At 32.5% G+C, this 14,407-nt stretch overlaps 2 protein-coding genes across 2 annotated transcripts; both read left to right on the top strand.

Moving 5' to 3' along the window:
* The first annotated feature begins 2,091 nt into the window (after positions 1–2,091).
* Positions 2,092–5,908, top strand: LOC11431980 (syntaxin-32). Its single transcript, XM_003603435.3, has 5 exons — positions 2,092–2,551; positions 2,635–2,885; positions 2,971–3,116; positions 4,098–4,286; positions 5,505–5,908. The coding sequence occupies exons 1-5, from the start codon at positions 2,287–2,289 to the stop codon at positions 5,662–5,664; spliced, it is 1,011 nt and encodes a 336-aa protein (XP_003603483.1). The 5' UTR covers positions 2,092–2,286; the 3' UTR covers positions 5,665–5,908.
* Positions 5,909–11,016: 5,108 nt separating this feature from the next.
* Positions 11,017–12,347, top strand: LOC11435452 (putative FBD-associated F-box protein At3g50710). Its single transcript, XM_003603434.1, has 3 exons — positions 11,017–11,730; positions 11,817–11,984; positions 12,066–12,347. The coding sequence occupies exons 1-3, from the start codon at positions 11,017–11,019 to the stop codon at positions 12,345–12,347; spliced, it is 1,164 nt and encodes a 387-aa protein (XP_003603482.1).
* Positions 12,348–14,407: the final 2,060 nt, after the last annotated feature.

The following is a 14,407-nucleotide window of genomic DNA, read 5'->3' as shown; positions in this document are numbered from 1 at the left end:
AGAAAAAAACAGTCGATAAATTCAGTTTGAGAGATAGTGAGACTACAGGTTCAGAAAGAAGGTGAAGTTGATTCCAGCGATGAACGTGCGACTGAATGTGAATTCGTGTGCGATACAATACAAGGATTGATGTTCCGTTAAAATTGCAAGCGTCCTATTTATACTTTTCGTGTGGGCGGCTGGGCCTACATAAGTCTGAGTCAAGCCCATGTCATATTGGTTGATAAGTCAAACCTTTTATTTTTAGGTCCCTTAACTTTATTTTAGGTAACACTTTCGTCTTTTATCTTTTTTTTGTCACGATTTAGTCCTTTATGTTATAAAATGACAATATCTTATCATTTTTTATGAGATTTTTTTCAAAGAAATTTGATTTTCTAAGTTTGTATGATGAATATTTACGTTTGCCTGTGAGTTTGATGATTTTTTTTTGGAGTTTTTGATTATTTTTTTCATAAAAAAGGATAACTATGTTGTTATTTTATAACATAGAAGACTAAATCGTGACAAAAAAAAGATAAAGGACGAAAATATTATCTAAAATAAAATTAAAAGACTAATGGTATAATTTTACCTTATTTTTATTACTAAAGTCATACTTCTTTTAATATTTAAATAGAGATAAGGATAAAACTATTCTAAATGTCTATTTAGCTCATATAATCAACCTTTTCTTAAAATTTATCTTTATGTTTTTATAACAAAGTTTCTTTTTTTAAATTTATTTGTTCGATCTACTAAATTTATTCATAGTATTTTATTTTAAGACTCAAGTTAGTCAGTGAAAAAAAATAAATGCAATTTTTAATCCTTAAAAAAACAACGACAACCAACGTTGTACCTATATTCTCTTTACATTTTGTTTGGTTGATAAAAGAGGTATAGAAGAGAGAAAATAAAGTGAAAATAAGAGATTATTAAATATTTACGCCAACTTATTTGCGGTAGATAACTTTGTATAAACTTAACAAACATTAGGTCAACCCCATTATGATGACTCATGATGTCAACTTCGGCAAACTAAATTCATACCGAGTTATGATTTGCCTTTAATTGTCACTTGTAAATAAACGGTGGGATATGACCCATTGAAATAATTAGTTCTTATACCGAATTCCGAGTTTTAAAAAAATGTTCACTTCATAATTTTAATTTTAATAAAAAAAACTAATGTTTATAGTTTATGAAAAACTTAGGTATAATTTTTTAGGTACTTTTCGTACGATTCTTAACTAAATTCACCATGATTTTCTTAAATCCATAATTTTTTCAAAATTTATTATATATCAAAAAAAAAAAATAGTTGAAAATTATAAAAGAAAAAAGAAAAAAAAACACCTAAATAATTGTACTCCCTACGGTGCTTTTATAAGAAAAGAAATCAAAAATCATTAAAACCAAGACAATCATTAGTGATTGTAATTTTTGAATGTTTTTTTTACAAATATACCCTCATAAAAATTTGTGAAGTATTAAATATACCCACTAATATTAAAAAGACAAAGTCCCCGTGAACTTAGCTCAGTTGGTAGGGACATTGTATAATTTATGCAGGGGTTGGGGTTCGAACCCCGGACACCCTACTTCTCCACAATTAATTGTGTAGCTCTAGCCACAAGGCTACTAGATCGAAGAAAAAAATATTAAAAAGACAAACATTAAATGAGGGTTAGAAAAGTCTTTTAAACAATAAATGTATCTTAAAAGTTGTGACTTTTTCTTATATATTTGATCAATTTTTTTTTGAAAATTTTCCTATAAATAGGACTGGAGTGAGTATTTAATCAGGATAGAGGAGTGACGCATGAAACGAGCACATGTCCTTCCAAATGCGTTAAATATAATGACAAATTTTTTTTACAAGAGAAATGATATTTGAACATCCATTTGGTTACAACTTTTGGGACAACTTTCTCTCTCATACTCTCATCATTTTTACTTTATCTCTCTATTGTTTTGGTTTCTTTGTAAATTATGGCCGTCGCATAAGTTGTGAATAATAACACTCCTATTTTTTACAATAATAGAATTCATTAATGGTTTCCTTAAAAAATAAATTAATACTAGTTGATGTATAATATACGGTGACAAATGTGTATCTGATTTAAAGTTTTAATAAACAATCATGAAAGCTGGATCTTCCATTTCCAAATCCTAAATTCGTTACCTCCTTCTCCCCCTTCGTAATCGTTACCCAAACAAAGTTTTCATAATTTTGTTATATCCTCAATCAATCGACCCCAAATTCCAATTCTAATTAGATCTAGGGTTTCAATTTCCTCAAAGATGCAGTTCAAATCATCACAATCATCATTTCGAGATCGTACACATGAATTCCTCACCGTTGCAGAGAGATTGAAGAAATCAGTTTCATCTGGATCAGCTCCAAACGGAGCCACCACCAGTGCTCCTTCTTCCTCTTTCCCTTCTTCTTCCAGATCCGACGATCCTCGATCTGCCGTTGCAATTCAATCCGAGTTTAATCGAAGAGCTTCCAAAATCGGTTATGGAATTCACCAAACTTCTCAGAAACTTTCCAAGCTCGCCAAATGTAATCTCAATTTCTTTCCCCTTCAATTCAATTCTTCATGTATTATTATTAATTTTTATTCAATGTTTTTTTTGTTTTTGTAGTGGCGAAAAGGACTTCGGTTTTTGACGATCCAACAATGGAGATTCAAGAATTAACAAGTGTTATTAAGCAAGATATTACTGCGCTTAACTCTGCGGTTGTGGATCTTCAATTAATCAGTAATTCTAGAAATGAGAGTGGAAATGTTTCTACCGACACTACTAGTCATTCAACTACTGTCGTGGATGACCTAAAGACGCGATTGATGAGCACTACCAAGGAATTTAAAGATGTTCTTACCATGCGAACTGAGGTATTGTTTTTGTAAACTGTATTTGCGTGCTTTTATCCATATGATTATGTTGTAATGCCTTTGTTCTTTTTATTTGTTTATGAAGAATTTGAAAGTGCATGAGAATAGAAGACAATTGTTTTCGGCGAATGCTTCTAAGGATTCTGCCAATCCTTTCATCCGTCAACGTCCTTTAGCTACAAAGTCGGCTGCTAGTACTTCTAGTGCCCCTGCACCTCCATGGGCTAGTGGGTAAGTTATGTTCTTTTTCATCTGTTGATTGTATTGTTAGAGGCTTTAGTTAAGCATATAGGATAACTTGAATCGATTTAACTTACCTTGTCATGCTTGATTAAATTATCAAGTGCATAGCTTTTGTTCCAAGAAACAAGAGATTGTTTGTCAAATAGAATCGAGTAAAAGTGTGCTCACATAACTTTTGTCTATTTGTTCTCTTTTGGTTGTGTTTGCAATATGACTCAAATTTCAGGAATTTTGTCACAACTAACCATTTTACTGATGTTAATTTTATACTATGAGTTTTTTTTTTTTTTTTGAAGCTATATGGTTTTAAATAAAGAGGGAAGAGATACAATTAAGACTTTGATTTATTATTGTGGTTTGTATGATTGTTTCTTTGATATAAAAGACTAATAATGAACCCAAATGTATATTATTGTAAGACTCCAAATCCGTATAAATATGCAAATTAATCGTGAAAGATTGTTTAGCATATAAGATAAAAAAACTAATCCTATGAGATAATCTAACATACTCTAAAGGTAATATCAAGATGTTTTCAATTTTCATATATTCCAACAGTTTTTATCCCTTTGTTGTGTCAATATTATGAGATCGCCTTTCACAAGTATAAGTTCAAAGCCTTTAATGAGTTAATTAATTTGCTTAATTTAATTTATGGAACGCAATTGCTTGCATAGTTACAAGTGGATCTATCAAACAGTCTGGCTAGTTTAGACATTGTTTTGTTGGCCTATCTCGACCTGGCCCAACAAAACTGTTCCACTGACAAAACTTCACCTGGCATGGAGAAATTGGTTGTTTAAACAGACTTGCCCAAAATACATGTAAAACGGAGGCTTGTCCATTTGATCCATTTTTCTTAGTTATACTGGCATTTGAATTTGTTTCAGGTTGGGTTGAATTATATCTTCAACTGTAATTATATATATTTATTTTGTTTTTTCCACGGCCTTCCACATTCCACCACAGGAAGCAGGTGGATGGAGAGAGTCAACCGTTGTTGCAGCAGCAGCAGCAGCAGGTAGTTCCATTGCAGGACAGTTACATGCAAAGCAGAGCTGAAGCTCTTCAAAATGTTGAGTCCACTATTCATGAGCTCAGCAACATCTTTAATCAACTAGCAACACTTGTCTCCCAGCAAGGGGAGGTTGCCATAAGGTTTTCTATTTGTCCCACTTGTGTATTGTCCTTTATTACATACGAACTTACTTGATTCATTAGTAATTTTGTGACAAATGAATGTGTGCCAGTGATTAACCTTAGAGTTTAGACAAGTTGGAGCTTTGACTTTAATTAGTTTGCATTATATATAATGAACACTCGCTTTTGGTTTGTGGTTATTTGTGGGACAAGATTTCATCATTTAGTGCAAGCCGCAAGGTAGTCAATAGTGTGTTGTCTTGCCGGAGCAGCCGCTGGCCGTAATTGTGATGGCAGGTGCGGACGAATAAAAAGTCCAGCTGTAACAGGAGAGTTCACTGGATGTGTACTGCTGAGCAGGTCTCGGCACTTCTCCGTGACATTGAATTTGACCAAAAACCCCAATTTGCCCTTAAAATTTGAAATGTTAGAGGGGTAACCCTTACATTTTGCGTGCCCTGTAAGATGGCAAGTGTGGTTGTGTAAGGTAGCTCATATGTAATTCTAATCTGACATTGTATAAGGATTAGAATCTGAACTTGCCCCATGCCCTGTCAGAAAACTTTTAGAATCTGCACTCTTCCCACTCATTCCATTCTTGTGCTGTGAATATTTTGAACTTTTATATTATTTGATGGGTCTTGCTAACTGGGAAGTAGAATACACAATTTCCAAGATAATATTTCCTTTCATAATTCCTTAACAAGTGCTCCATGGGCACTTGTTAGCATTTCCCTTACTTGAAATGGTAAACATACTTTTATATTGCTTCAAATAGTAAATTTAAAAGTAATTTACCATCTCATAAATAAGATAACTTATGTGGTTAGGAATAGGATTAGTGTTAAAATGGAATTTATTGGTAGCTATAATGATCAAAACCTTGTGTTGACAGAGAGTGTTGGGGTGATTAACCCTATACTCACCTGTCGTTTATTGCAGTGGGTTTGAAACCCATCATACTAGCTTTGGTTATCTGCTACCACAATGGGTAAAATCGCCAGCCTTATTGTCAGCTATTGTCTGAAGTGTGAGTTTGCTCCTCCATGAGTTTTGCTTGAACATGCTTGTTTGGCAACGTTGATGCTCATTTATTACTATGAAAATTTGGTGCAAACTGTTGTATATGTTGTACTAAGATTTGCTGATAAGGTCAATTGTTTTTTTGCTTGATTTTTGTTTTCATATTGACCAGTTGAGACATTGGTGAGGTTGACAGAAGTACTTAATTTGCAGGATTGATGAGAACATGGATGATACGTTGGCAAATGTGGAGGGGGCACAAGGGGCTTTGTTGAAGTATTTAAATAGCATATCTTCTAATAGGTGGCTGATGATCAAGATTTTCTTTGTATTGATGTTTTTCCTCATGGTTTTCTTATTTTTTGTGGCATAGTCGTTCCAGAGACAAAATTGACCAGGAGGATACACACCATTCTTACTGGTGATAAGCCTTTTGTATCCCATTACCATTTCTTTCTCCAAATATATATTCGTTATGACCATCTAGCTTTGGACCAACTTTGTCAAATTTTATACTTGTACGTAATGATGCATATAACGAGGCTAAGTACTGTGTGCATTGCATTTGTGATGATGATTATATTGAATCTATCAATTGTGAAGCTTCAATTTGCTAACTATATCATGCATAATTGAAGAGTACTAAGAACCATGACAATTCAGGGTGCCAAATCCGTAGAGACAAATACAAACCAAATGTTCATGGAATTATCTGTGCCCAAAGGTTTCAGCCACGTGTGAAGTGGATTTCTTTGTTTGGGTAGCAATAAAATGAATTGATGAATTGTTCGTTCATCTCCCTCCTCTTTTGAACTACAATTAGTTTTTTTGTCAAAAATTATTGTGATAATTATGGTTGTTAGGACCTAAACAAACATACAAAACGTTTAGATTCGACTTTACAGTAAACTGTTTCTTCTACCAATTGTTTTCTAAGAATTATCTGTATGTTGTCATTTATTGGTTTTTTTTTTTTTTTTTATGCCTTGGTAAAGCTGAGCACGTCTTTGGAATTTGAGTTTGTGAATGGTCAAAAAGATCAGAAAATTGTTCATCTCCCAAGCATTTTTGTTCATTCTCACCTCAAACTATTAAAAATAATCCCAACGTGAATTAACTCACGTTCTGTATAATCAACGTGAGTTAAATCATGTTCAGAATACTAATGTGAGTTAACTCATGTTAGTAACAAATCTAGGAGACCCATTCATTTTTTAATTTTTTTTTGCGGTATATGTGCTTTGTGTGTGGATTCGTTGAAAGGTGCAGAATGGGTGCAAACCCCATTATTAATGAATTAATTAATAATCACATTCAGTAAGAGTTACTCTAATAGTTTATAGTTGCCTCAATTATTAGGATAAAGTAAGTTAAGCTTTTGTTTTTACTAAATACTCATTTTTTTTAACGTCAATTCTTAAAGTACAAATGTTTATGGAGAAATTATTGAAAGAGAACTTCTCGCGTTAATAAAGGAATGAGTCTCGCGTTAGTGGTGTCTATGTTAGTCTTGCAAACAAACAATTGTTAGCACGCTGACTGGAATAACAGAGAAATTCAAGACAAACCTAGTCCACGACACTAAATATCAAATGATCTAGTACAATCCGAACCAAAACACATGCTGTTATAAACTTCACATTTGACATATTTTTACCTCAACCGATGAAAACCTATATTTGTTCACTATTCATGAGCTCAACAGCATCTTTAATCAACTGTCAACACTTGACTCCCAGCAAGGAGTTTGCCATCAGGTTTTCACTCTGTTAAATTGCTTATTTTGCTACTTATATGGGCAGATAAGTGGGCAACCATTGATTAAAAAGTTAGGAGATTGGGTCATGTTAAGATTTTGGGTTCCTCAACTCATCTAGAGAATGTTAGATGTGAAAATGAATTTTTGAAAATTAAAATGTGAATAAAAAATGTCAATATCATTCATAAATTATTACCTTCTCGCCAATTTAGTCCCTATATTATTAAATTAAACTAAAATGTCTTTAAATTATGAAAAATACATCAATTTAGTCATTAAACTATCATGAAAATCAACAAATTCTGTTAACTTAACCAAGAAACTTAATGGCGAAATAGTTTAGGGACCTTTCAGTTGTGTTTACTAGTATAGCGACTAAATCGGTAAGAAAAGAATAATTTAAGGACAAAATTGACTGTTTATTTATTATAAGGTTTTGAAAAACATAAATAAAATTTAAAAGTATAAAAATATGAGAAATGCTAGATCACATCCACTAAAACACTCTTTTAACACACTCAAATGACAATTAGCCACATCACCCACTTATTTTAATTCCTTGACAGGTTACCGGTAATACAAGTTGTTAAATGTTATTTTTTTATTTTACTCGAACACATCCTTCTCGTTGAACTTCAAGCTCCTTCTCTTCTCTTCATGTCCACTGCTCCTTTTTTTTTTCTTCGATCTATCATCTCTCTTGTTTGATCTGACCTATCTCATCGTTGTTTCTTCCGATCTCGTCTGTCTCCTTTTGATTTGTCACGTGCAAGCTTTGTTGTCATTTTCGTCAATCTGACCCCCCCCCCCCCCTTTTTAGCAATATAGGTATGGTTGTGAGCTATGAACATCTCAAATAAATCTTCACACCCTCTAATATATATGGTCGTAGTAATTGGTTCTTAAATAAGATTTGTCAAAGTGAGATCAATTTTTATTGATTTTGTAGGGGTGGAGATTTTACGATTCAGATTCAGTAAAATTTGATTTGTTTGATTGAAAAAAATCTGAAGAATGCTTTTGTGTAGTGTATTGAAAGGGAAAACTTATACGAAGAAGACTTAGAGAATGAAAAAGTACGGTTACGTCCCAAAAAAAATAAAAATGTCCATGTGTCTTTTGTTTTGCTCTGTAAAAGCAAACAATTTCTTACGTTATGTGTAAAGACCAGGTTTGTTGAAAGTTGAGTGTAGAAGATGAAAAACTAAAATCTAATTTAATAATAAAAATAAAATAAATAGAAACACTCATAAGGTTGAAACCGATTTGTAGGTAAAATGTTGATGGCATGGAGGATTATTATTGAGTGTGTTAAAAGAGTGTGTTAGTGGGTGTGACACTAGCATTTCTCTAAAAATATAGGTAATTGAGTGCTCTGTACACCTAAAAGTAATTAAGTTGTTAACGGAGAACGGTAAACACCCGAATTTCTTATAGTCAGTCAAACGAAGGTTAGTAAAATCAATAACAACTGAATACAAGATAGGTTAATCTTTCTCAGGTTTACATAGGTCAACAAAAATCGAGAAGTGTTAAGATTAGTCAGAACTAAGTGGAACTTAACTTAGCGCTACTAACTTAAGTAACTATTTGCACAGAGATCCATTTTGAGCGACTTGAGAAAAATTCTATAAAACTTTAAAATTTTAAATTTAAAATACCAAAACCATTTTGATGATATAATTTAGATCTCTTTCAATTAAAACAAACGGTCTGAGTTCAGTTTTTTTTTTTGTTGAAAGACGGTCTGAGTTCAAATTGAACCTAAGAATTGTGTAAACGAAACTAAAAAGAATTTAATCATTGTTTTGGATTTATTTCTAGTTTAAATATTTTGTCCAAAGAAAAAGCTACGATTTATTTTGGACGCTAGTTTAAATATTCTTTAAAAAAAAGTTACAAATTATTATTTGGGTTATGCTAACAAGAGTACTTGTTAAGAAAAGCAAATGAAATAGTTTTGTATATCTTGTCAAAAAAAAAAATAGTTTTGTATATGATTTAACAATATTTTGACTTTTAAAAAGTTAAATTCATCACTTTTCACCATTAGTCAATACAATAATTCTATTTTTATCCTCCTAACAAATGTCCTGAGGCCACTTTTTAGCATTTTCCATGTTATTTTTCTTTTAGTTTATTCATTTACCATTGCTTTGATCTTTATTTTTAGATTTATTTAAAAAATCTTTATTATTAGTTTAATATTTTTACTTTTATTTTTAGTCTAATTATTCTTTTTTCTTTTGGAATCCAACCTTTTGAATAGGGATAGAAATAGGACAGACCGATCTACAAATATCTATGGTCTAGCCTACAACGGATCATGCCATATTTTTGGTTTTTTAGAAGTCTATTTAGGTGTCCTCGCGAGCTTAACTCAGTTGTTATGGACAATGCATAATATATGCAAGGTCTGGGGTTCAAACTTCAACCACCACAAAAAAAAAAATATATATTACAAGAAGTCTATTTGGGTAAAAAGGTAAGATCACATGCCATAAAAATACCTTTTTTTTTAAACAATTCCATAAAAATACCTCTTAAGCCTGTCAAACTGGTCTACTTAAGTAAATATGATTAATATTATTTAATACTAATATTATTATATTATATTTTGTATTTAAAATTAAAAGTATAATGGTGGTGGTGGGTTGACAACCAAAACAATTTTGCACAAACAATCAATCAAAACATTTTGAATTGTCACATAAATTAAAACATTAATTGACATAGTTACGCACTAGTCCGTTTAACCCGTGGCCCAGGTAGAATTAAATACATGTTTCGGTTTTTGGGAAAAAAGAATTTTCTTCTTTCAACAATTCAAAAATAAAAAATTTATAAAAACAAAATATCTATTGATAATGCTCATATTCTCAATTTTAAAAAAACCTTCAAAATTCCTAAATTAAAAAATGAGTTTTTTATTACTTTGATGTTCGTTGCTAGGGGCGACTCACAAATTAAGGCGAAGCAGGAGGGCTGGTTGGTTGATGGAGGGGGGTCGTGGAGGTTGAAATAGAGAGGTTGAAGCAAATAGGGTTGTGGGTGATTTGAGGTTCACACGTTACCTTGGTTTTCATTATCTCTTTTTTCTAGGATTTATTTTTCAGGTTTTTTTTTTATGAATGTATGATGATGATGACGAGGATGAGGAGGAGGGCGGAGACAAAGAAAAGTGAAAAAATTTAGTTGTTGGTGGTGCGTCATTAGTACTATAATTGGTTTTTATGTTTTAGGAAGATAAATATGATAACAAAATTTCGAGTTATAGAATAATTTGTACAATTGATGCAGAAAGGGAATAAATAGTTTTATGGTGGTTTTTTCACCTGCAATTTTACCCTTAAATAAGTTTACCTCTATAAGCTTGTTTTATTGAAGGCTAGTTCTTTAGTACCAAGAAGTTCGACAAATATTGTTGCAATTACAAATGTAACTTTTGAAGCAGTTGGAGCGGTCACTTCGACGCAATGTAGTTGGAAGGGTTGTTACATATTTGAAAATCAACAAATAAAGCGGTGAATCAAATACATAGTCGGGATAAATTTACGAGATTTCTCTCGTGATAAATATCATTTTTGTTTTGGATTAGGTATTTTTTTGTCAAAATAGGTGAAATAAAATATTGAGTTGGGATCCAATCAAAACAAAAAAAAATAAAAAATTGAGGGAAAAACAAATATTGAGTAGGGCCAATCAAAACAAATATGTTTTTTTTGAGGGAAAAACAAATATTTTTGTTCTCTGTTTTTTTATTTTATTTTTATATATTGTAAAAAAAATATATCAAATCAAATATTTTAAAAGTTCAATGAAATTATTAAGAGCTCTATTTTGTTTCAGGATCATGTAAAAATATTTACTTTTTAAATATTATACAAATCAAGGAAAGAATATAATGGTTGGGCTCTGACCTTTCACTACTGAGTAGGTTTAACTTGTGTTGCAATCCTCCCCACAATGTGGCAGCCGCCGCAGCTTTCAATTCCAAACGAAGACAGAATCAGTGCTTTGCCGGACTCACTTCTTTATCATGTTCTTTCCTTTCTTACTACTAAAGACAGTGCCGCCACAAGCATTCTCTCGAAGAAGTGGAAACCACTCTGGCTCTCACAACTCATCCTCCGCTTCGATGACCAACCCTTTCAAGAGGCTTTAACCTTTTCCAATTTTGTCAACTCCGTCATTGCCAATCGAGATAAAACCCTACCCATCCGCTCGTTCCACCTTAAGTGCTGCTTTCTTAATAGAGATATCCATGATTTTCTTTATACTGCTGTAAAAAGCGGAGTTGAAAACCTCACCATTGATCTCTGCAACTCAGGATACTCCATAATGACATTGCCTTCTTTCATTCTTAGTACTAAAACCTTGTCAGTCCTCAAATTGAATAGGATCACATTGAATGAAATCCCATACTTTTATCTTCCCTCACTCAAAGTCCTTCACTTGAATATCGTCAAATTCACATATTATGAATATCTCTTGAAGCTTTTATCTGGCTGCCCGATTCTACAAGATTTGGAAACCGATTGTTTAAGCGTATATTCACCTTATTCAAAAGAAGAGAGGCAAATTATAAGTTTATCCAATTTGATCACAGCAAATATTTGTAATGTTTTTATTCCTACAGAGTTTGATTGGTTTCACAACGTGGAGCGTTTGCGTGTTGAGGTATGGATATCAATATACACCTCCGTCTTGAATAAGTACTCTTAGGAAAGAATTTGTGATTAATTTATAATATTCTGTTTTTGTAGCTTATGGTTGATGAGAAGGTTCCCAATACACTTGACAACATTGTCATGTTTCACAATTTAACCTACATGGAGCTTATCTTCCGTGCTCAAAATCCTCTATTGATATTTAAGTGTCTCATGAAGTTGCTTCAATATTGTCCCAAACTTCAAATTCTTATCATTGACAAGGTTTGTAATAATGTTAATTAATTTTTTGTTAGTTGCATTCCGTATATAATATATTCAACTGTGTATGTGTATGGTTTTCAGGTTATTACACCAAGAGAATATTTCCATGACAAAGATTGGGAGGAACAAGAAATTGTTCCAAAATGCCTTTTATCCTATCTATCAACATGCTCACTTAGAAATTATTGGGGCATCACTTGTGAGCTTCACTTTGCAAAATATATTATGAAGAATTCAAGAGTACTTAGCGCCATGAAAATTCAGAGTGCCAAATTCCTAGATACAACTACAAAGCTCCAAATGAAAAAGGAATTATCTTTGTGCCTAAAGAATTCAACCACATGTAAACTTTTATTTATTTGACTGCTACATGCATGCATTATGATATATTTACATTACAAGTGTTGAACTACTATCTTGACTTGATTAGTGATAAACAAAGTGGATGTGTTTGGGTAGCAATGAAATTAATTGTTTGTTCCTCTCCCTCCTCTTTTGAACTGCAATTACTTTTTTGTCAATTTTTTTGAATGAAAAATGTTAGTAATTAGTTGTTATATTAATCTTTACTCATTTATCCGAGTTTGAACCAGTAGTAACTCCAACTCCTTAACCTTAGCTCAAACTAGTTGAGCTGAATTAAAATCGTTGACATATTGATTAGTAATTGGAACCAAGCTTTATGTAGAACGGGACAATTCTTAACTTCAGAATGGTAGATTAGATGAAGTTAAATTAGCAAAACTTAATGAGCTTAATAAGAAGGCCATTTTGCAAAATTTGTTGCAATTTCCAGCTAATAAAAAAATCTGTTGTAGTGACAGAGCTAGTTGCAATGGATGAAATGCAAAAGTAAAATGCTCAGTTGAAGAATTTGGATAGTTTACAAATGCTCGTTATTTTTGCCATGCAAACTACATGGTGGGATTTTTGTTTCATCCTGAATCTTAAGATTGTTTGTATGCAACATCTCATCCTATAATCATGTTGTAGTTAGCGGACAATGAAGTGTGGCTGTTCCTGTATAGGATATGTTTAAGAATTTGTATATGCGGTTATTGATAGAGAGGGGCCTAAGTAGGTATTTATGCTCTAGAATAACAATTATACGTACATGCAAGACAAGTTAGGGATATATTGTTAGGGAGTTGCAAGACATAAAGAAGAAAATTGATTTGTATGATGAGGAGTGACTCTTCTTTATATATATACTCTTATCAAGAGTCATATGATATTGCAATAATCATGTCCCCCCGGCGGCTAGGACATTCAATTCCAATTCAAGAAGAAGAAGACAGAATCAGTGCTCTCCCAGATTCACTTCTTATTCACATTCTTTCTTTTCTTCCTACCAAAAATGCCGCCGTCACAATCATCCTCTTCTTCTCGCAACTCATTCTCAATTTCGATGAAAATCATAAAGGAAAAAAATTATGCAGGGCACATTGGGAGGACCCAGATATTGTTCCGAAATGTCTTTTATCGCATCTTACAAAGTGTTCACTTAAAATTGACAGCAGTCTAAGTTGGAAGTTTCAATTTGCAAAATATATAATGCAGAATTCAAGAGCATTAAGCACAATGACAATTCAGTGTGCCAAATACCTAGATACAGATGCAAAACACCAAATGTTCATGGAATTATCTTTGTGCGCAAGGAATTCGGCAGTGTGTCAACTTTTATTTATTTGCATACTGCCACAGGTTCTCTTGTTTTTGGATTTCCAAACTGTTGTATTTGGATTTCCAAGTTTTATTATCTACCGAAGTTGTTACTAGGTTGAGTCACGACCAGGTCGATCTCTTTAAGACGTTTCGTGGCACTATCCAAAATTGTGCAAGGCAGACTATCAATCACGCCGCCTCCAGGATAAAACAAGTCCAGCTGCAACTGTGCAGTTAACTACTTCACTGTAGAAAACCGTTCGAGAATTACACCCTCAAATATGGTACTGAGACCACTCTTTAATACTGAAACCACTTATGATATTGTAACCACTATGTTATGGTGTTGATACCGTTTCTCCGGTTCTGGACGGTTCGAATTATCATTCCTGGGCACGATCAATGTAACACCCCGTTTTCCCAACTTAAAAATTTCAAACATATATCAAAGTATTCAACACATAACGGAATGCTACACTTCATAAAATCATAAATAAGATAATTAACTAATTATCCTTCAACATAAATAAAATTTCAAAACATTGCAGCAGATTAAATTCATCAACATAAATAAGTCTTGGCACATAGGCCTCATCAAAACGTCTCATAAATTCAATTAAACAACTTAATTAATTAATATCATAATCAAATACGTAAGGAACAGAAAATAGCCACAAAAGATCCCATCCTGTTACGTATCAGAGCAACCTAAAGACTCAGTGATGGATAGTCACTCACGACAACAACACTAGCCACTT

Source organism: Medicago truncatula, chromosome 3 (assembly GCF_003473485.1).
Source record: "Medicago truncatula cultivar Jemalong A17 chromosome 3, MtrunA17r5.0-ANR, whole genome shotgun sequence".
In the NCBI taxonomy this organism is placed as follows: domain Eukaryota; kingdom Viridiplantae; phylum Streptophyta; class Magnoliopsida; order Fabales; family Fabaceae; genus Medicago; species Medicago truncatula.
The sequence above is the reverse complement of the archived record's forward strand: the minus strand, read 5'-3'. Positions and strand labels throughout refer to the sequence as shown.